At 33.0% G+C, this 24,990-nt stretch overlaps 1 protein-coding gene and 1 long non-coding RNA gene across 4 annotated transcripts in view; one reads left to right on the top strand and one right to left on the bottom strand.

The window, feature by feature from the left end:
* LOC138310238 (protein Wnt-9a-like) overlaps positions 1 to 13,781 on the top strand; it is a 51,169-nt gene extending 37,388 nt beyond the window's left edge. For all 3 annotated transcript variants that reach the window (XM_069251359.1, XM_069251358.1, XM_069251360.1), the window contains one exon: positions 9,628 to 13,781. In XM_069251359.1, coding sequence (XP_069107460.1) covers positions 9,628 to 10,107 — 480 coding nt within the window. In that variant the 3' untranslated portion in view covers positions 10,108 to 13,781. The remainder of the gene's footprint in view (positions 1 to 9,627) is intronic.
* An 801-nt stretch (positions 13,782 to 14,582) lies between these two features.
* The window catches only part of LOC138310240 (uncharacterized), a 44,497-nt gene continuing 34,089 nt past the window's right edge, over positions 14,583 to 24,990 (bottom strand). Inside the window, exons 2-5 of the long non-coding RNA XR_011206379.1 lie at positions 24,147 to 24,270; positions 23,752 to 23,817; positions 22,686 to 22,773; positions 14,583 to 15,547 (exon numbers count right to left, since the gene is read on the bottom strand). This is a non-coding gene — a long non-coding RNA (uncharacterized lncRNA). The remainder of the gene's footprint in view (positions 15,548 to 22,685; positions 22,774 to 23,751; positions 23,818 to 24,146; positions 24,271 to 24,990) is intronic.

Raw genomic sequence — 24,990 nt, 5'->3', positions numbered from 1 at the left:
AAAATTTTCTGTCATGATCCTATGGTAATTAAATACTTGTAGTGACATTCTCATTAACAATATGAATATATTACAATTTATGAAACATTTCATTTATGGTTATTGAACAATACTGCTTGGAATTTTTGTTTTTGCAAAGCTTTGGACATTTACAGTTTGTGTAAAGCAATAAAATTATTATCATTCAAAATAAAAAAAATGAAAATTTGACGTCACATTTAATAACAAAATGCATGATGCTGCGCATGTGCATCACCGCGTTATATCTAAAAGATACACATGTCCGTATCAGGAGTGTTATCAGGGGCACGGTATTGGCACGTGAAGCCATATGCCTAATACCGCCTAACTCCGAACCACAGTTGTTTTGGTCTGATATGCATTAAAACTGCCCCTGCTAGGTGTTAGTAAAACGTATGTTCGACAAACCCGTCGTAACATCAGTTAAACGTTCTAAACACTAAACAGATATTTACTCGATCGTCTAGAAGTTCATCGAGTAACATCTTAATTAAAACAAGTGCTAGATTGTCCGATATGTGTCGTACATGTGTTTAATATGTAATTCAATTCCGTAAACCTTCAGGTTATTTTTTCCCAAAATCATAGCGTTAGTAATTGCTTTCCATTAACCTGATTTGACTTCAATTTTCATATATGTAGTTTATTGTTTATTGACGGTATCTACAACATAGGCTGCGAAATAATTTATAACGACATATGACTTAATACTTTGTTTTAATAAATGTTGCTTAGATTTTACTGCGATTAAACTTGTCATTATGTACAACGTTGTCTTTTCACCGATTACTCATTTACTTGTTAACATTTTATAGACTGTCCACATATACATAGAAGCAAATGTTGTAAATTCGGAAACGTTACCCTACCATAAACCTAAATAGAATTGTGATGATTAAGCTTTTTATTGCTGATATTAAGATGTGTTTAGAGGAAAGAGGGTACGCAGCTCACTGGTGAAAGTAAACTATTTAATAATAAGGTATCGATATCATGAGAAATGAGCCCCTTTACACCTTAAGAAAGTCCACAAGTTTCATGTGTGAGCAGACAATCACCAAAACACCACCCTTGTATTATTTTTCCCAATTTTTTTTTACTAAAAAATGTCAGTTTACATATTAACCTCGTTGTAACGACACAGACTTAACTTTCGATTTCGATGTTTAAATGACAACATATCCAGAAATTCACCTCTCGTGATATCTGTCGTATTATTAAAGGGTGTACTGATATGATGGGCTATCAGACACCTCGGTAAGGGTCGTCGTTCGTCTGAGGTTTTGTCGCACTTCTGAAAGTTCGTATCATGTGAAGTATACTTGAGTCTGGAGTAGGTGTTTATGAGAGATATAGCCCTATCAATGTGATTGTTTTACCGTGTTTAAAGCCTTATAACGACCATTCAGCCAAATAACCGAACCTTTAAATTGATCAGAGAAATATCATGTAAAAGTCCGATTGTTGTAGTTACGATTTATACGATTTTGATTTGAACCGTGTTTAACATGTAGTTTCTGAAGTACGTGATTGTTATGCAGTATTTAAATGTATAAATTTTACATTTAAATCAAATGTCAAATAAAGTGTAAGATTTAAACTGCATACATGATTATTTCTTTAAATAAGAAAAAAGATTTCGTCAATACCATAAAATAGCAGAGATATATACATACGTTATCTAACAAATATGCTTAATAAGCCTTTATAATGAAAAGGCGCTACGAAACGAACGGTGAATAACCCACTAGAATTTTTTTCACGTGAAATTAATGTTGATTTCACTTTTTGCCTCGGTTTACGTGAAACTCATATGAATATGAATAAATATTGCTTATGATATAACTATTTAAATTCAGAGTTTTCCTAATTCTTTTAATTCATCCACAATATGTATATTTAATTTATAAAGTCCCTGTGTTATATATTGCTTTCTCTACATCTACCAGTGGCTGGGTATTGTTTGCCCTGTAACGCCCTGATATAGACCATACAGTATTCACAGTCCCCACTAATCCCCGTCATACACCCAACCCTATGGACAGCTAGATCTGTGGAATGTCCCGCGAGATATCGCGAGATTTCCGCGTCTTATCCGCCCGTATGCTGAGCTTCCCGTAAGGAGCTGTTTGCCTGGTTGTTTGGTCGTGTTTGCCTCAATGTTTAGACAACCCGCGACTTCAAACGGACCTGAGCGTATTATGTACGATAAGTTGTATCAAACTCGACAAAACATTATAATACCTCCGAACGGCAATACCGGATAACAGTGAAGAGGACATGGCCAAACGTCTTTACGGTTTTAATTAATTGTTATTTCACAGACACGAGTCTTTTAAGACAAAGTCGCCAAGCTTTAATTTCTCGTCGTTACATGAAGTTGATAGAAAGGGAGCAACAATTGGCGAGTAATCTTCCGGTGTGACTAAGGTCAAACCCTTTATATCATCTCATTTACAAATCGAACACCTCAAATCTTACCACCCATTAGGGATAGCTAGCCCATCTGTCAGATCAGGGTTAATATGTATATACCGCTGACAAACGTTTTTTTTCTCTATCAAAAACAGTAGCAGACGAATAAATAATTTTCTTATGTTACAAAAATGGCTTTCTTTACACCATTACCACCATTGGCAAGTTTGAGCTTATAATTTTATTTCAAGATAAAAATATTAATAATAAATAATTTCATCCCGAAAAAATTCCGTGACATTATGTACTATATGGAAAGAAGTACTGATTGCGCATGCACAAAAAGTAAAATAAATTATTTTATAATAATTTTTGTGTTAATTAGACTTATATATACACGATTAAACACCAATTATTGTTTAAATGATGAGTATCGTTAATTCTCTGTCGGCGGTGGAGCATCTTTAAATCTTTATCTCCAAAACATAATTTGTTTTCATATATAACCTTATTATTTAAATTACTTTATAATATCGTCTCAAAATTCTAAATTAATTTCGGTAATTTTTTTTCTATAAAATCATTACGCCGTTTTATCAGGCAATCAGAAGCGACGTTGCATACGATAAACGTCATTTCATCATTTAATGGCTGATTATAATTCAAGACAAATATGTTCTGGTTGTATCTGAAATGTTTATCATTATGTATTATGAAGATAGTAGTACAACCAATATTTTTCTATGGAATTATTATCTTGTTTTGCAGCGATGTCTTATTTTTGTCTTATTCCTTAAGCTGTTCCAATGACCTTCTCCTCTGTTTCCTTTAATTGATTGAACTGCAGTTGATGTTTCGTATTATTTAGAATGTATTCCAACTCTGTCCAGAATCTGGCTCCAGGAACATAATACAATATTAGAGTTTAAACTTAGCCAATCAGACATGACGTAAGATTTTTGTAACGTTATTTTTAATTGGCTGAGCTTAAGACAATTTAATCTTACGTTTTATTTGTGATCTTGAGACCTGATATTAATGTGGTTTGATTGACGTTGTGAGGTGTATTCTCTAAGTTATATACGTTTGATCGACCCATGTTCTTTCTAGATTTCTCGTTAACTTGTTTTAAGTGGTAATTCTTCTTCTAAATGTCTGATACTAATGGATCATTAACAAAGATTTAATCAAACTCTGATACTAATGGCGTATGTTATGTATAATTAATGGTAAAATAAGCAGTTTGTGTTTATAATGGAGGTAGGTACTCAATCAAGCAATATTGAAATAAAACATCCGTTTTTACACTTTCTGAAAAACTAAAATGCCCCGATATCAGATCGAAGTTTTTACCTCAAATGTTACCACCCAATGTTGGTTCTTGGCACGTGATCGGATGCCAGTGTGTCAGACGAGAATTTTACAGGTAAAACCCCATCATCGGAAATAAACGACTTGATTCTATTAGAGATGAAACTCCAATCACATTACGGTTACCACATAAAATACTTCTCACCATCGTTCATGTCGGGAGCTATCATCAATTGAAATCAAACATTTATGTTTTATGGTGTGCTTACCACAGACGTTTTCTTTTAAGAAAAATAATATATGTGTGTAAACATTGTTGTTATGATTGATAAACATTTGTGGGACTGTGGTCACGTTATTATCCGTAACCCCCGGATAATATCCTTGACCCCCGGGCTATGTTTATTACTGTAGAAATTGTTTATTGCATAGCTGGTACACCTGTGCCGACATACTTGTACTATATATCAGCACGCCTGACGGTTCACACTACTGCCAGATAATGTAATGTCACTTATTGCAAACTTCATTTCGTGTTTTCATAAATTATGACCACATTTTCGAAATGATGTAATTTCGTGATTTACATTTAAAAGTTACATTTCACATGTTGTTTAAACATTTTGGTGACAATATACTTGCGTTTACTTCCCTCACTTCTAAAGGACTTAAATCAATTTTAATTTCAACTTTGCTGATTAAACAAACCGATAGTTCTCCTTCTGGTTTTTAAACTTTGTTCTATGAACTGATGTCTTCGGCATTTTTATAGAGCTTCCATTAATCCGTAAGATGGATATCATTCTCTTACTAATATTCATAGAAAAGGCTAGATAGATATACCATAATTAGGTACGTATTTGTTTACTTTCCTTCTAGTAATCTGATTTATTTACTATATATATATTTGGTAATAATTAAATCATTTCATAATTGAATTACATTTTGTATGTCCTCTTTTAATAACACATTCATCAAGGAAACAATTATTTCAATGGAATACTCTTACAATATGCCTTTTCCGAAATATCTTCCTCTCATAAATTGTATATAGGAAAACATGGTCTAGATCAAAGTCTTGTGTTAACCATAACCCATGATTTTGTTCTGTAATATAAGTGTCTTTCATAATTTTGTAGATAGACATTAAGAATCACATTGTTGAATATCTTCTTAGTAGTATAAGCACATAATCGCATTCTCCACCATGGTGCGAGCCATTACGTGTCAAGATTGGTATTGACTGTCACATCTGAGACTTTTCTGAGACTTTTAATGATCTATGCGTATACAATGGAATGCTTTGAATTATCAAGAACGATGCGAATCTTTGGTCAGGTAGCCTAAGTGTATGATGCTTATGTATCGACTTGATATCTAGTGAGTCTATCGTTCAATTCAATCTTCACGTCTTACCGTTATGATACCTTAACTTGCCTTAGACAAGAATCCTGTATTCGTTCAAATTACGTCAATCCATGATATTGAATTAGTAGAAATTTTTATCAGCTTGATACAAGTGTCTTTTAGACCCAATATCGTCTCGTATTAGGTCACTAACAAACTTTGTTACTAATTATTTAGGCAAGTTTTTTGATGGTGGGTCAGGTAGGCGGTTATATTTGTCTCTGCCCCAAACATTCTAAGATAGCGAAATGCGACTTTGGGACTTTAGCTGAATATAACTATGACGAAATAAACATTCATCACAGTTAAACAGCAAAAAGAGAATATGTGATAGTTTGGCCATTTATAAATTCAAAAGTGTTTATTTTTTTAAAAAATCGTTTAATAAGCCATTTTGTCACCAAGACATAATATAAATCCATTTTTTCGATATGTTTCTGATTTGTTAACAGTATATGTAAGGAATTTATACCAATGTATGAAGCCGATAAAACACAGCTTCAGGTGCATCAGGAACCTCTCACTGACGCTGGGGGCCAAGCGTGTTGATGATGGAAGACAAACATGTCGTCAAAATAGATAAAACGATATGATACATGTGTATCATAGGAACAGGGTCATATACAATGGTATTAAAATAGTGTTACCAAGCATAGTTATCAAAGCTGTTGTAATTCGATATTGATTGGGAGTGAGTGCAACAAAAAATACAATTTCTTCCCAATGTGTTCCCTCCCTGAATAGTTATTCTAATAAATCAAAAAAATCATACGAAGATATTAGAAATATATGTCAGAGCTATTTATTAAGCTCTTATTAATAACACCGAAAATCAATAATTAAAAGAAAAAAAAAGAAAAAAGTATCTATTAATTCGTAGAATAACGAAAGAAACAGAAACTTTTAGTGAATTTAAACTTCAGTCAAACCTCGAAATAGTCGTAATGATATATTATCGAGGTAATATCATTTTTTTTGAGTTCAGTGTTAATGTAAAGTAAAGAGATATTGAACCATTAATGAGGTTTGGAGTTATGTGAAAGTAAATATGCTACATCTATAAATCACTGAATATATAATTTACAAAACGGGAACAAGATTTGTCCGGGAAAAAACTACTATATTCCGAGTGTGCCATATAGTAGATATCTCTCGTCGAGGAGATAGGGCTGCAGACCCAGTAAACATTTACGAGTCCCCGTACCCCCCAACTCGATCCTCCCTCCCAGCTCTGACCTACAACTGCCACAGAACGTACGCTAGCATGCATATTTTTTCATACATCAAAACTGAGTATTGCTTGGAATGTGATAAGTATGTGGAGGACTGACTCTATTAGGTGAAGCGTTGTAACCGGCAAGTGTCAGGTCCATGGGAGTTCTCATATCGAGTAACGATGGTTTTATGATCTTGACCTTTGAACTCGAGTAGAAGGGATGAGGGTTGAGTCGAGGAAGTTACACATGTTATCTGCTTAGAACTAATTATATGAGAAGTATAATCACGAAAAAATATAACATCATATAACGTTGTTACCAAGACTATGTAGGAAGGTATATAGTAAATATAAAAGTTACCTAGAGTATGCTCTATAGTGGTCGTAGAAGTTAAAGTTTTTCAACACAATGACGCCAGTCCTCCATCTCTCGGATACGAATGAATGTTGTGCAGTTGTCAGTTAAACGTCGTAGGTCGATAGTTTTTCTCATGGCATTTAATCTTTTTTCCCAAACTTCTGAAACCCTTAAAATTTGGGGCATAATAAGAAAAAATATTGAACTGTTACACATTGGATTAGAGGTTCAAACGTGGGGGATGGGGGATGGGGGAGGGGGGGGGGCAGGGTAACTTTAGTTTATATCTAAAAAAAATAATATTTTGAAAGCATGCGTTACTCCTACGTGATGCCCGAAAGACCTATTGGTAAATAAACATCCTTATGCCCTGCTCATCGTTTTTTCTAAAGACATTTTTCTTCTTAGCCTGTGTTTATCTGTCAACATTGCTAGTTTTTATCATGTAAACATCCAGATGTGTTTGTATAAATCAAGGTCTCACTTTGTTTGGAGATGGAAAATATATTTCAATTTCAGTCGCGTGCCGGCATGGCCTCACATCACTTATCACTGCTTCGTCATTGGTCACGTGATATGTCATGTTGGCTTTCCCGCCATAATGAATGATGGCACGTGCATGAGTTATGTCGTCTGCTACGGTCCCGCTGTGAAAAGTGAAAAAGACATGTACCTCGTGCATTCTCTCAGTCAGACATAATGCCACAGAAAATTACTCATATTTACAATGTGTCCTCTTGTTAAGCTATGCAATCAAAAATACATTGTACATCATGTTTATGGGTTTTAGTTTCATTTATCATTTTCTTCAAATTTACAGAACAAATATCTTTATTGCGTAATTTCATCAAGGGTCACTTATCAATTACATGCTCCAGATTTATTGCTATTATTCTAAGGTAAAACAAAAAAGTATTTAGTGTAGTTCAAAAATGATCAACATCCACATGAAGTGCCCTAGGCTCGGTTATCAATCAATTAAACACATCCATATGAGTATATACGCAAAACGACAATGACATTGTAAGAGATAACGAAGACAATCACCTTTATTCTTTTTATTTCGTCAGCCATTGTATTGTGTTAAGAGATTTATATTTTGAGGGTATACTACAATAATATGTGGACATTCAAACGACATGTGTAAACGTACACAAACTGACGTCACATTCACCGGAATGACGTCATTTTTACGTTCGTCCAGCTGTAGATATACTTTTGATTATCAGTCCACTCGTAAATGTCACAATAATGTTAATGCCAATGTCTATTTCGGAGTTGTAATCGATGCGTACAGCCAAATTTTTGAAAATGAGAGAAACAAGAATATGTTTTAGGTACAATAATTATCTCGCTCATATGTTGTTCAGGTATCTTTTCGTATCAGTTCTGTTATTGCTCCTACAGCTCACCTCTCGCATTAACATTATACACCAGTATAATGATAATATCTTGGTTTAATGTAAAATACATTGTTTATTTTTACAGTTACAGACTTAATATCCTCAAATGTTGACACACACAACAGGTAATACCTGTGTATATTACCTTTAATGACCGACAGTGGGTCCTCACACAACATTTACATTGTATATTACAAGTGAAACAATCCTGACTTCCTGCTGATAACGTGAAGCTTGGCGATAAGCCGTTGTATTGGTGGTATAACGACCTCTTGTTTCCTGACAAAGGAATCCGTTTATAATATAACACTTACCTTATAATTTGAAAAAGGAAATAATGAAAATGGTCACAGTTATAAGTTTCACTATCATAAAGGTGTTAAAACATCCTGGTATAAACTAACCACAATATCCAAAGTTTCCTATTATAAAGTATCATAATTATATATTCAACCTTTCCTAGTATCTGCTAAACGACCGACTTGATTGTTTCCTTTTATCCGCCATATCACCTTTCTAAACATCGGGTGATTTCAAGACGTTCCCCTCTCCTATATGCGTTGTGAAAGTAGTAAGAACGTTGTGTTTTGGAGGCTGCGGTATGTTCGTTTTATATCTCAGTTAACATTGGAAATTTTCTCCAATTTGTAGTGGTATATATCAGAACGCTACCGTCACATACTCCGTCAAATACTCCGTCGTATACTCCGTCAAATACTCCGTCAGATACTCCGTCAAATACATAGGAGCAGGTGATCCAAGCAGTTAAATATATACTACTGTAAATTAAATTTCTCGTACTTTGTGGGGGTTATATAGGAAAATTCGCCGCGACATATAATAGAGCTTTATATCTCTCAGTCATAGAAATTTATTTACCATGAAAAGTCCTGAGACATGAAAACGCTAAATTAGTTACCTTGAAAACAAGTGTATAGGTTTGTAGTACCATGTGATCTTCTATTGGCGACGGGAGCTGTTAAAACATTTGGGTTGTGTAATGTGCAATGTGTTATCATTATCATTTGAATTGTTATCATGTTAAATCAAAAAGTTTTGCCTTCAAATATATAGTTACTTTAAATATGTGGTGACCAATTCAATACTATTTGAAGTATTTTCATGAGAGAATGAAAATTATAAAAATCAATATTTTGCAATGGTCTAATCGGTTTCCGGCGTTATCGTATCTGTAGTATTGGTTAAGGTTAATTTTCAGTCGAATGGATAATCAAATACTGTACGGTACTATCCTATTTATAGCCAATTTGTATAATTTAGGTAATTTATAATATTTTGTGTCAAAGAACCTTTATGTGAAATGTTGATATATTTTCGCCGAAGACATGACTGCTGTGTTATAGATAATTACAATATAAAACGGCCAGGCATTTCTTCTTAATTTAGATTTTCTAATTTTTGTATTTTCTAACGTTAGTGTTGAAAATGTTTTCTAAGCACATAATGTTATATTTAACTCTTTCTTTTCGTTACAGGTTGTTCGAAGCAATGTGAATACCACATGCAAGTGTCACGGGGTATCAGGCTCGTGTACGGTCCGCACGTGCTGGCAACAGCTCTCTCCATTCCACAAGATTGGCAATATTCTAAAACGGAAGTACGAACGCGCATTGAAAGTTGAAGTTGATAATAACATATCTTATGGGAAGTACGAATTGCCAAAAGGCGAAATATCCAATGCTATTCGCGGTGCTAATCCGTTTTTAAGTTCTTATGGAAGCAATATGGTGTATATGGACGATTCACCGAGCTATTGTTCTCGGAGTAAATTCTCACTGGGCACGACCGGAAGAGAATGCGACAAAGACCGGAACTGTGACGCAATCTGTTGTGGGCGTGGCTACAATGTGCAGACCAAGGTGTATAACAGGTCTTGTGCATGCCAGGTTGTTTGGTGTTGTGATTTCCATTGTAAACAATGTCGTTTCGAAGAAGAAGTCCACTTATGCAAATAAAAAAAGGAGAAAACAAATGTCTCAAGAAAATAATGTATTGAACAGACGATAAAAATCTGCACATGTTTTTAGTCAATTGTATGCACAAACCTTCGACTTGCCTGATGGATGTAGTTAACAACGCCCAACATTCTTAACACGAGAGTGTATGGATTACTCTGTTTGTAATGGCCTAAATTCGAAGTATGTTTTTATAAAAAAAACTTTGATATTGACAACATGCAGTAAAAGAATTGGCTTTTGGATAAGAAGTTGAACATATGTGCTAAGAAATATTCTTACCTAAATAGAAATAAATGTTACTTCAACAAATGCACGAGTTTAAGAATGGACCATAAGGAGGAGTAGATACAGCACCATATGGGTGATAATACAGGTTGATGATATATTGACAATGTTTAGAATAGTTGTATTAGTTGTATTATGTACATATGATGTATAATTTATGTTATAATGATTCACATGTATAATGCTATGTTTTCATACTAAGCAACGAACAGAACCTTACCCATTTGTCCTACAAATAATTTAAATCCGTTAACAATGTCTTTGAAATATTTATTTTAATGTGTATATTGGATTTCCTTTGTATCACGTATTTGTTTTGATAAGTAGACATGTACATTTTCATATCATCGTTTTCCATTCATGTACTGTTCTTCCTGAACTAGAAGCATAACTGTATATATTTTATATGGAATTTAAATAGTAAATGCAAAAATGAAATAATTTTGATACGAAGCATTTTTTCACTGAATAGGGAAAAAGATTTACATTGTCTAAGTCATATTCTATAAGTTTACCCTTTATATAATAATTCAAAAATTCTATTTAGATATTATGTCTTTTGGTGAATAATATGTAAACATTTTTTAATGTGTATCATAATTTTACAAATTATGAAACAATGAGTTGACAAAAGACAAAATTGTCAATAAAACACTATACAGGAAATGCATCAAAGAGAGGTCACAAATTATAGTATCGAACATAAAAAAGCACACATATATATTTTTTTGCTTATTCCCTAGATCACGCTTATCTCATCCTATTTGATTTAAATCTTAAAATTTATAGCATCTAAGATTTTTTGGGAACCGTTTAATATTTGGACCAAATCATCGAAGTTTAATGGATATTTATTATCTTACCAGTCATGTATAACATTTTAACATTTTGTAATGCTTTTTGAGTTTTTCATAAGTAACCCCAGATTAACTTATTTTAATCTATACATTGTCTTTTTTATTTGATTTAGACGTAGGAGTCTCATGGCGCGGTATATTTTATACAATGTTATATACAATATTTCAGAAAAAGGTGCTTATTGTTTGAAGGTATGTGTACAATAAATGAACTGCCCTTTGATGAGAAAATTGTCAATCGAGGAAAAAGTTAGCATTTGTTACCGATTATTGAACTCTATATTGGCTGAAATCAAATGTGTGAAAACACGCAATAATATATGAAAACCACAAGAGTATATTTACCTTCGATATGATATGTCTTAAAGTAAAGTTTTTGTTCATGAGTCTGATCGCAATGCTTTACCAACATTGTCTGAATAAATGATTATCGAAGTAAATGATATTGTTGACTGACAGCATTATCAAATATGTTCGAGAATGTATCGCTCTGAGTTGTTTTAAAAAATGTAGATGTCATTATTTCAAAATACACATTGTGGTTATAAGATGCCTTTTAAACAGTGTAGTTGATGCATTGAGAACTATTTATTTTACTTCACTTTCAAAAATATTAATAATTAATGTTTAATCATTTCAAACTAATGTCACCTGAATCAACAAAGGTTTTTTGTCAGAAAAGTCTGTGATATATTCATTTCATCATGGTTTCATACCGCACATGCATGTACATTTTACATTATTTGGTAGATTCCTGTATCCTGTAGGGGATTTGTCTCCCTTTAATCATAACTGCATTAGCGTGTGGAAAGTAATATCCTGATATATATTATTTCACTTGGTCCCAACGACCACGTTATGCCTAAGTAATAATCCATAAAAATAGTTCCATCAACTTTTTCAATTTAAAAAATAGATTCATTATCAAAGATGATCCACCACCGACAGAGCACAATAACTGACATATAATCGCGGATATATGTGTTAATTAACACAAAAATACGTATAAAACTATTTTGCTTTTGGTGCATACACAATCAGTGCTCAATTCCATATAAGGCATGGTGCCGGACGCAATTATTTTTAATATTTATATTCTGAATTGAAATAAGAAGCTCAAACTTTTCAATGGTGGCAGTGGTGTAAAGTGAGTAACTTTTGTAACTGAAGAAAAGTACTTATTTGTCTGCATCTATTTTGGTAGTGAAAAAATACCATTCGTCGGCGGTGGAGCATCTCTGAAACGTTCATTTATTTTAATATGAACAAACATCTGTTGTTAGACTCATCCAAGGTAGTTCAGGGACAGGAGGAAGACGCACTGATATAATCTCACTAACGTGAACCCCTCCTTTCCCCCTTCTTTAAAAAGAAGTTTATATTTATCAATTGGTCCCGTGGTAGGGGCCATAATTAAACCATAAGTAACACCTGATCTGACTAAATTATAAATACATATTTTATCCAGTTCTTTAGCGGGACGAGGAACATCTAAAGACGAGGATTATTTAAAAGTCCATGCAAATCAAGACCTTAAGAATCCTTGAAGATGATAAGTGTTTTAAGGATTTTGTCATATTTCTTTTTAATGTAGATTCATTTTACTATAAAATTTCTTGATATTATAGCTTCCCGAATGCTGTTAAGAAATTACTTTTGTAAATGGTTCCCCCTGGATGACAACTCGACATCTGCCAACCTTTAACTTTTCCCGAAACACAAAGTAAAATATACCATGTTTATACCTTCATCACTATGTACTTAAGTCCATACAACGAACAATTTGTTTTTCAAGATGTTTATACTTATGGTGAGATGTTCAGTCAAATAACTACGACAAACTTAGTAAAACTTTTTTGTATTGCAGTTTCTATTTTGAATGATATCTTCTTTTGACACGGTTTTAGAAAACAAGACTAAGTTATTAGAAATTGAACTTCGTTCGAAATTAACTTCTTATCAGTACACATAAATAAAGTGATATTTCCCTAGACTGTTTATTAAGTTCTTTAAATGCCTGCATCTAAACGAAAATTTCGTAAAATATTACCAAAAATAACTGGTATTCATTTTGCGTTAGAATTTCAACAACGTCCTAAAAACGAAATAATTTTCTTTAAATGAAACTGTTTTCTGATGTTATAGTTAATGCAATTTCCTATTTTTGCGGATGGATTCATTTTACTCCTTGATTTATCATAAAGGTTCAATATATCGAGATATCGGGAGATCGTAAGATCGGTATATCGGACGTGTATTCTATTAGTAATACTGCTACATTTTGCAAGCCTGAAGTCTCTCCAGTTATTAATTCTGAGTTTAAACTTTGCAATAGGCTATTTATCTCATGTATCTATACACTTTGAAAACGTTGTGGGATGACGGAGGGGGTATTCTTTTTGTATAGCATGATGTTGATTTACATATTGCTTAGAAACGGGTACATTTTTGCCATTTACGGAGATACCATTTCGTCTCCAGTATAAATGTATGATTTCATACTTAGTTGATAAAATTTCATTCTTATTATTTGTGTTTGATGTTTTTCTTATTGATTCCCGCTTAATTCGGGACACTTGTAAACTGTTCACCAACTTATTTCCGCGGTAATTTAATGTCGCGTTTTTATGTCTAAAGACTTCTTCATTGACGCTTTAATTTCTAGATCTAGACTTCCATAGTTCTACTTAACCTGTATGTGAAACACTTAAATGGCCACTACCTTTACGAAACGGTTTTAATTTTTAAAATAGGAATGTAAAACGAAATTGATAATTACATAGAGTCAAAAAAATTATTAACTTACCGTAAATACTACACTTACCATCTTAACAATTTAATTTAAATTAAATGCTAATTTTCATAACGCGGGTCGTTTTATGGTTTCCGCCGTTGTACTCATCACCGCGCGTCGATTGATTATCACTGCCCCAGACGGCAAATCAGTGACATGAATCTTTACTGTGAACATAGTTCACGCGGGGAATCCTGCATTTGGTTGGTTTTATAACATCCTCTTAGGAAATTAATATACATTTTCGTATATCATTATTGTTTTTAAGAAACTTTTGATTTTTGTTTCGCAATGGTAGTTTGCCTTTAAGAACCGATATATTTTCGCGATTTCTTACTGCCGAGGATATATTTAGAAGCACGCAAAATTAATTAAGATTACAGTATACAAGCCTCCCGAATTGAGCGGAAGACTCCCGAATATCAACTCAGGAGGTCCACTGTAACTTAAGTTCGAATCCGTATTATTTGTAAAGTATCTTACTAAAATCATACCATGTACGTCTTTACACTTTACGTCTGAACACACTAGTCGAATTTTATGTTTTCACACACTCCACAACCTCCATATAAGCGCAAAACATTCATTGTTCATGTATCATGCTAATATATATTCGAAATGTGAAGAAAATACGAAGACTACAAAAAATATAGAAATATTATGCAACATGTTTTAAATTATTGATTTATTGAAGCGAAATGACCTAATTGGCAATATGTTGCAATGCAATTGTATACCATTGAATGTTTATTAAGAATGCCACTATAAATCGCGTGCGATTTACTTTTATTTTCGCAGTCCATAGTTTCCCCAAAGTTTATCTGCAACATTTAAATTTATAGAAATTCCCACCTAGTGATTTGAGGATTTTACACATGGTTTTTAAACAACAATCATTAGTAAACGCAAACTTGTTAGAACTGGTATTTGGTGGCCACGAAATTGATTCACAGTATGACTTCTAGAGTCTAGAGAGAAACAAATGAACACATCGAAATTGAATATACATAATAAACTTGAGGTGATTTCAACGCATCGCGATAATTAATCTTCACTATTGACATCCGCCTACACTTCCATCCCAAGGCATCATATCGGAAATCTAACGAAATAAATCCCTAAGTAAATACGTTACAGGATATTAGCGCAGTGCTGGCTATCAGATATCACAGGTATACTTCTAACACTGAAAAACCAGCCTCGGGATAGTAAAGACTTGTTGTATCTATACGAAATCACATGTAACGTCTACAGCGCAATAAAAGTACAGCGTTTCTGGTTTGAATTATTACAGAGTGAGATTTATAGACATTGTTTTAGCTTGTGTTGTATATCGTTCGTATAATAGCTGATTAATATAGACGTGTGTTTGGTAATTACATAAAAGATGTCGTAAATCAGTGAAATGACATGTATGTGACTCCACTGACAAGCTCCAGACTGTAACCGCAAATGTTTACATGGCAGCAAGGGGTACTAACCAGCAGCAACGCAGAAAAATCTAAAAACGAAGAAAACACACTTATTATGGCTAGCATGACAGCATATATTAATGAAACGATATGGATAATGAATAAAGCATTTAAAAGGAGGAGGCAGAGGAAAAGTGTTGAGGGAGCTGAGGAGAGATGATAGGTGGATGGGGAGACGAAAAAGGAAGGGATATAGGACGAGGAGCGGGACCTAGGATGAGGACAATGACGAGGAAGTACTGTGGAGATAACGTATGAGGGTGGACAGCGCAAATATGGATAAGAGGGAAGAGGGTTGGAGAGACAGAAAGAGTAGGACAAGGGCAGAGAAGATGACGAGGGATTGGAATGTAGGAGAAAGAGATAAGGTAGGGAGATGATGATGAAGAGGAGCGACGGGGTGTAGGAGATCAGGACGGAGGTAGATGAGGAAGTGTAGGGTGGGGAGGACGAGGACTGGGAACGTAGGAGGAGAGGTGACAGTGGGAATGAGAAAGGAGGGTAGTAAAAGAAGGAGAGCAGGGAGGAAGGGGAGGAAGAGAATGAGATCAGGGAGGAGACCATGTAGGAAATAGAGACGGAGGGTAAGGACGAGAAAGGCAGGGCTAGAGAGAGCATGGAGGAGGAGAGCAATAGGTACGGAGCGAAGGATGAGTTGAACAACGAGGAGGAAAGATGGGTAGGAGGAGGGCAGGGAGGAGGAATGGATCGTAGGAGGAAGAGGAACAGGAGGGAATGAGGAGGAGGGCAAGGAAGAGGAAGAGGAATGGGAGCATAGGTGAGGGTGTAAGCGGAGGGCAGGGATGAGGGACGAATAGTAGGAGAGGAATAAAAGGAAGGAAATGAAACGAGTGATGGAGAGTAGGAGGGAAAGGATGAATAAAATTTGGCGATAATTATTTATCATTATTTGATTTTTTTAGTAATGGAAAAATGTTTGTGTAATATAAATAGGTTCCTAATATATTAAAATGTTAATTTCAAAGAGTGATTTGAGGATTTTACACATGATTCAGATTTTAAATATGCTTAAAATAGTATTTTAATCGACCAGACAACCCCCTGAGTTTATCCTTTTTTCAACCCGATCTTATGGGATTATTTTCAATAGAGCAAGAAATCCAGCGGAAGTTTGTAAATCGGTTGATAAAAATCATTGATATTTGTCGCGGATTTATATAAAACAGGTTCCAGGGTTTGGCGCACCGAATCGTACAGCGATGTCACAGGTGTTATAGGAGAGAAATATGCGTTCATATCGGTCGTAATAGCTCTAGTCAGTTGTTGGTACTTGTACAAGATCCACCTCGATACAATTAACGGTGGGGTTTGATCACTGTGCGCTACAGACGAAGATAGTACCGTCATGTCGGCATCACCAGGGATGGAATGCATGTAAGACAGACCTATCACTATACCATCACACTCGACCACTTCTGAGCGGCTGACGGGCAAACGCGATGCATATATAGATGAAAGACACTGTACGATCTGATAGTGGGATGCTCACTGGTAGAGATACAGTCAGGATAGGAAATAAGCAGCACGTTTGTATTTATTAAGACCGCTCATATACTTGTATGATAACATTATATAAGATTCCATTCCAACACTGCACTAGACAATGGGCGCGGCTCGATCATACCTAGTGTTCTAAGGCAATCACAAAACTACTTAACCAAGTCATTATAGTGAACTTATACAAACAGGAATCTACTTAATTAAGGCAGTTAGGATGACCACATGACCAATAAATCCACTTTAGTGAACCGAGTCATTAGCGGATGATGACCACTTAAATTAAAAATTCCCAATAGTGAAATAGGTCAGTAACTAATGAAGATAACATGACTAAAAACACATACGATGATAATAAAACAAAGATTCAACTTTAGAGTTGTCATTAACTGGCAATTATCACAAAACTTACAGATCATATTAGGTGAACCAAGATATTTACATACAATACCTATTTCACTTATACATTAAACTTGGTGAACAAAGTGCACAATGGCAGCGTAAATTAATTATCCACCGAGGTCAACATGGTCATTAACTTATGAAGATTACATAACTTAAACATACTTTAGTGAATAACGGCACTAATTTACGATGATCGTTTAACTTACAAACTCATTTAAGTGAACTACTGTAATGCACTGACTTACGATGATCAATAAGCTAAAACATCCACATCAGTAAATGTATCCACTAACATGCCATGGTCACATAACTTACAAATTAGATAATGCACTAACCGCTGTTGGTCACTTATGCACTAACTTACAAGGATTACATAACATTAAAATCGACTTTGGTAAACTAAGTCAGTATCAGACGTTAATCACATAGCTATCAAATGCACTAATATACGAGGATTACATGACTTTAAAATCGACTACCAAATGCACTTTAGTGAACTTATGAACTAACATACAATGATCAATTAATTTACAAATTAATTTTGCGAATTAAGCACTAACCTTTGAAGATCATTCAACGGCGACTTCATTTTAGTGAACCAAGAGTTTAAAATAAGGAATTCATAACTTTTGAATCCACTTAAATTAATTAGGTTACACACCTCAGTTAGTGAATTAATTGCTTATTTACATTCATTTAACGTACTCTCATTTACTTACAAAATTAGTTAAGTGAACTTAGTTAAGATGACAATTTAACTTCTCATATTATTAAAGTAATCATAGTAGACCAATAGCATCATTATAATGCTTTTATTGTGACAGGACAGCCTCTCGGTGTAATTTTGAATATAAGGGATCAAAAAACAGTTGTATTTGCTTTAGGGTTATCATCATTTACAGATTCATGGGCCTGACAAACCAAATACCAAATAAACTCAACTCCTTGATGTAATGAAGAGAAACAGATATAGCGATAAAGAAAAACCCATATCACCACGGAATCCTGCAAGATACATGATAACTGTTTTAATAGGTTTTATTAACTATCTTAATGTACGCAGATTTACGTAAGTTAAACATTTTATTTAAAGGTCAATTATCTGATTTTTAATTGAGCGTAAGGGACTTATAAGTGGACTATATACATAACTTCAATAATTAGGAGATAACTACTGTCAGAAATAGGAGATGATATTAAGATCAGAAAAATGAGATAATATAACTGTCAGAAATAGGAGATAGTATTACTGTCAGAAATATGAGATAATATTACTGTCAGAAATAAGATACAAAAAAATAATATTTCCGTCAGAAATAGGAGATAATATTACTTTCAGAAATAGGAGATAGTATTACTGTCAGAAATAGGGGATACTATGACTGTCAGAAATAGGAGATAATGTTACTGTCAGAAATAGGGGATAAAATTACTGTCAGAAATAGGGGATAATATTACTGTCAGAAAAATGAGATAACATTACTGTCAGAAATAGGGGATAGTATTACTGTCAGAAATAGGAGAAAATATTACTGTCAGAAATAGGAGAATACATTATTGTCAGAGATAAAGGATAATATTACTGTCAGAAATAGCGGATAATATGTCTACATAAATAGGAGATCACATTACTGTCAGAAATAGGGGATAATATTACTGTCAAAAATATGAAATAATATTACTTTCAGAAATAGGGGATAATATTAATGTCAGAAATAGGGGATAATATTGCTGTCAGAAATATAAGATAATATTACTGTCAGAAATATAAGATAATTTTACTTTCAGAAATAGGGGATAATATTACTGTCAGAAATAGTGAATAATATGTCTGCAAAAATACATGTAGGAGATAATATTACTGTCAGAAAAAGGAGATAGTATTACTGTCAGAAATAGGAGATAATATTACTTTCAGAAATAGGGGATAATATTACTGTCAGAAATAGGGGATAATATTACTGTCAGAAATAGGAGATAATATTACTGTCAGAAATAGGAGATAACATTACTGTCAGAAATAGGAGAATACATTATTGTCAGAGATAAAGGATAATATTACTGTCAGAAATAGCGGATAATATGTCTACATAAATAGGAGATCACATTACTGTCAGAAATAGGGGATAATATTACTGTCAGAAATATGAAATAATATTACTTTCAGAAATAGGGGATACTATTAATGTCAGAAATAGGGGATAATATTGCTGTCAGAAATATAAGATAATATTACTGTCAGAAATATGAGATAATTTTACTGGCAGAGATATGGGATAATATTACTGTCAGAAATAGTGGATAATATGTCTGCAACAATACATGTAGGAGATAATATTACTGTCAGAAAAAGGAGATAGTATTACTGTCAGAAATAGGAGATAATATTACTTTCAGAAATAGGAGATAGTATTACTGTCAGAAATAGGGGATAATATTACTGTCAGAAATAGGAGATAATATTACTGTCAGAAATAGGGGATAATATTACTGTCAGAAATAGGAGATAATATTACTGTCAGAAAAATGAGATAACATTACTGTCAGAAATAGGGGATAGTATTACTGTCAGAAATAGGAGAAAATATTACTGTCAGAAATAGGAGAATACATTATTGTCAGAGATAAAGGATAATATTACTGTCAGAAATAGCGGATAATATGTCTACATAAATAGGAGATAACATTACTGTCAGAAATATGAGATAATATTACTTTCAGAAATAGGAGATAATATTACTTTCAGAAATAGGGGATAATATTACTGTCAGAAATAGGGGATAATATTAATGTCAGAAATATGGGATAATATTACTGTCAGAAATATAAGATAATTTTACTTTCAGAAATAGGGGATAATATTACTGTCAGAAATAGTGAATAATATGTCTGCAAAAATACATGTAGGAGATAATATTACTGTCAGAAAAAGGAGATAGTATTACTGTCAGAAATAGGAGATAATATTACTTTCAGAAATAGGGGATACTATTACTTTCAGAAATAGGGGATAATATTACTGTCAGAAAAAGTGGATAATATGTCTACAGAAATAGGAGATAATACTACACATAATATTACTGTCAGAAATAGGGGATAATTTACTGTCAGAAATAGGGGATAATTACTGTCAGGAATAGGGGATAATAACACTGTCAGAAATAGGGGATTATATGTCTAACAGAAAAGGGAACCACATCACTTCTAAAGCTAGGGAACAATATTGCTGCTACATATAGAATATCATATTACTGTACAACCAGGGCAGAAAAAGTAGTAGCATTACTATTAGAAATATATAACTATATTTCTCGCAGAAACAGACTACTACTTAAATAGAGGACCATGTTCTTACCATAAATAGACGACCATTGTATTATTAGAAGTAAAGGATGATATTAGCATCGAAAATATAACACTATATTACTAGTAAGGCAAACCGTTTAAAACCAAAATATTTCAAACCATCCATTTTTCAGCTTACTATATGCATTATCGAAGCATACGTGCTGTATATCAGACCTATACGATGTGAACATTACGACGTCACTGATTTCGATATGGAGACGTTCACTGATCATTCATAAAAACGATGTTCCAAATATCGAATTACATGTATTGAAATAAAGATGATTTTCGTGGTTTAGCCTCAACACATTATCCACCCATACCACATAATTTATTATAATGAATAAACCTGAAATTGTACTAAATGTACCATGATGTGGCGTATATATTAAGAACACTCGAAAGGAGGAAATAAATCATACCGTATAACCGGTTATTTTCTCTCTTATGATATTTTCGCGATTTTGCGGGACATTGCTAAGATCTCTAAAAAAATGTTCTGAGAAATATTGATAAATCATTCAATCATTTACTACCTGAAAGACAGATTTTTTACCCGTCTAAATAACCGACTATACAACGCGAAATATTTCATCCATACTAAATACATCATATGATAATTAAAACGTGGGAAATATTATATACAAAATGTATCTGTTTTCATGCTTTTGATTGGAAATATGATATAATTAGAGTTTATTTCACAAAGAAAATTATTGTTACATATGTGTGGAACCTTCATGAGTTCACGCCATATTTATGAAAATGCAAATTAAGGATGTAACAATAAGCCTTTATGATAGTAACAATTAGTACATATCACGTCATGAATCGTATTAATGAAATTAACGGAATGAAATTGGTCTTTGAATTTTTAGGGTTTAATGGTTATCTTACGATCGTTTAAGATTTGATCTTATCCAAAAAGTCCTGATTCAATAAATCTTACATTTCCTTGTGATTTAGCCACACGGATAGTTGTCTCCCTTCTACTGTGGTATATAGTTTAGAAATTCTTGTAGTATGTTGTGGAGACTTCTCTTTATTTATTTTAGGCAATTGACCACTATCTACAGAAATGTCCTGTTATTTCGGGCGTATTATACACAGGTACCATTATGATTTAGTTTTCCGTTGATAGATCTACATGTATGTAGGTGCTATTATCATTTTTAAAAAATAGTTATGAAATATTGATTGTAGTTTTAATCATATGTAGCCAGTAGAGTTTGATGTTCTCAAACATATTGCTTTTGTTTTTGTGTTTTTGTTTGTTTTTTACTTCTTTATCTTTTTGCTGGCTTACATATAGAGAAACAATAATTTTTCAATTTACTTTAATTCATTAACAGTATTCATTAAAAAAATATGATGGATATTTTCCCAAGATAATCTATATTCAGAGAAAATGAAGATTCGATTTCAAAAACAAAACGTATTATACAGGAAATAACAAAGTATTATTATTCTCAATTAATTATTGGATTTTATGGTCACACTCCCTGAACATGATTGCGTAAATTTGGAAATACCCAATAAGTTTTTTGTGAGGAAAACTGTGGTTTGATTTGGAGTTACCTCCCGTAGTCTATAAACTTTTTTCACCATCTTAACTACAAAGTCATAACTTCAATCTGAATCACCGGTGAATTAGCAATTATTGAGCGACACCTGTGTAACGAATTAGTGTGAAATACCCGTTATACAAAACTCCAAATGGTGAGACGATTAAAATGTCTGATTAATCGCCTCCTCGGTTTACATAAAATTCGCCATTTTATGGCATCCTCTTCCCGAAGGTCCGACATTAGCCCTTCCCAACCTGATTAATGGTAGTACTAAGGTTTTATAGCGGAGTCAGTCGGTACGGGTAAAAAATTACCTGTATGAACTTACCTGTGGTCTTTTTGCCTGTGTCCGCACCTGGTGAGGAGATTGACGAGTTATTGATAAATTCCTCAAAAGTGATTAAAATGAGTTAAGCCTGAAATGATATATAATAAATAAACAACATTATAGAATGGCTTTATACTATATATATTGACCTTGTAATTTAGTTAGTTATGATTTCACAACTTCTCAACTGAAAATCTAACTTATGAAAAAATTCAATTGTAAAATGAATTTAATCTCACTGTCAGTATTAAAAGGTTATGTCTAATTTACTTGGTGATTCTGCTCAATTAATCATCCACATATGTGAATCATATTAATTGTGTTTCAAAGCCAATATATTTCTAAAAAGTCTAATTTCTGTAACACTTCAAGGTCGTAATTGTTTCTTGTATTATTCCATTAAAATTTTGCCTTCAGAATTTGAGGAACGTTGATCTTTCGTACCCTGTCAAAATATTTGATCGATTCCACTTCTAATACGTATGGAAGTGCAGATAATTCAAATAAAGTTTTCTAAAAAACAAAAGTTAACCTAGTAGTCAATGCATGTAAAACATTTCATAGTTGATATAAGTAAAAAAGGTACAACACAATGCAGTTAAACAAGCTAAGAATGTTAAAGTGATATGTGCCGTATTTTCATACTCACGAAACAAGAAGAGTTTTTAATATGTTAAACATCACCAAAAGTTACCAACATTTTGAGAATAACAATACTTATAATGAATAGGTTTGAATTTCACAAGGACAAATAAGAGCTGAAAATTATTCGTTGGCAACAGTACTAAAATCATTATATTTACATCAACAGTGTAGTGAAATGAGTACATACGGTGAGACTATGGAGCTAAATTGTGGTCTATAATTTCATTTCACATTTACGAAACATACTTACATAAGACATAAAGACAAGAATTGTATAGTGCGTAACGTTGTTAGTGACGATAATAAGGCATCATATATGTTTATCTATCCATTTAAATCATTTTCACATCTTTATTCATCAACCCTTATACACAAATGTAGTTTTCAATATAGACAAACAGTAAAAAATATATAAACATACCATTTCTGTAATTGATTTGTTGAATCTGCTATTTCGAAAAATATTTCGAAGGTTGTTTCAGATGAACTTAAGATGGATATGAAACATAAATACTAGAAAATAATTACTGAAGATCACATTGAATAATTAGATGCGAAAATGTAGATACATTGTACTCATTTAATAATTGACGCTATATATTCGGTCTTTTAAATTCATTTTTTCATAATTTGGTAATTTGTACATACTACGATGAAATTAAAAAATAATGACATCAATTATTTTATTTATTTTTTCAGGCTACTTGAAAAAAAAGTCTCTCATATTTGTTTTCATAGAGGTAAGTAAAAACGAATAAAAAGTCAGATTTTGTATATCAAAAATATTCCTCAATGCTCAGAAAAACCATTACTTACCTATACGTCTTCGTAATGTCTACTGAGTGCGGAAGAAAGGTAGTGATCACAAACTGTACCATACACCGTAGTTCATTCTCTAGGTATGATCAGTGATGCTAGGGGTTTGACAAAGTAATCCGAACTAGAATATGAAAAAAAACCTCAATAAAAATCCTCAACAGAAAGATGCAAAAACTCATCGTTATTTTAAGATGTTGTTATTACACCCGATTTTTCAATTTCTATGTTTTTGTGCAATAGTTAATGTACCACGAACTTTCGCCAAAACAGATCGTAATATTATTTTCTAAAGAAGTAATGAAATACTCAATATCATATAATTAAGAATTTATCTAAAATAATATCACGATATTGATACCAAGATTTTCAATTACAGTATATAATTTTACCAAACCTTGAAGCCATAACTTCTAATATAGGCATTCGACATTAAAAAGTACAAAGTATAATACGAACCGTGTTATTATTCTTATACATTTATGCGTATCAATCATGCGTCTGTCGTGTATATTTACCTGTACTGTTTACTGCGAGCCATTTCATTTTCGCGCAATGTTACGAGAGAGCACAAACGCAAATTCAAATATTTCCCAAATAGTTATATAAAACGATGTATATCTATATTATATATTATAAAACCTTTGCAAAAGTACATAAGATAAATAAAAAATAAAAGCAAATGACAAACTAAAACGTTGTTTACCTTTCTAAAAGTACGTTTGACTATGTAATTAATTAATGACGCCCACGTTAAGTATAGCCTAAGTGGATGGAGTTAGTAAGGATGTTGGATTTCACGCCTCGGTTTATTGTTTCACGGGGTTAGTTGAAAGGAAATTTC

Source organism: Argopecten irradians, chromosome 16, assembly GCF_041381155.1.
Source record: "Argopecten irradians isolate NY chromosome 16, Ai_NY, whole genome shotgun sequence".
Lineage (NCBI taxonomy): Eukaryota > Metazoa > Mollusca > Bivalvia > Pectinida > Pectinidae > Argopecten > Argopecten irradians.
The sequence above is the reverse complement of the archived record's forward strand: the minus strand, read 5'-3'. Positions and strand labels throughout refer to the sequence as shown.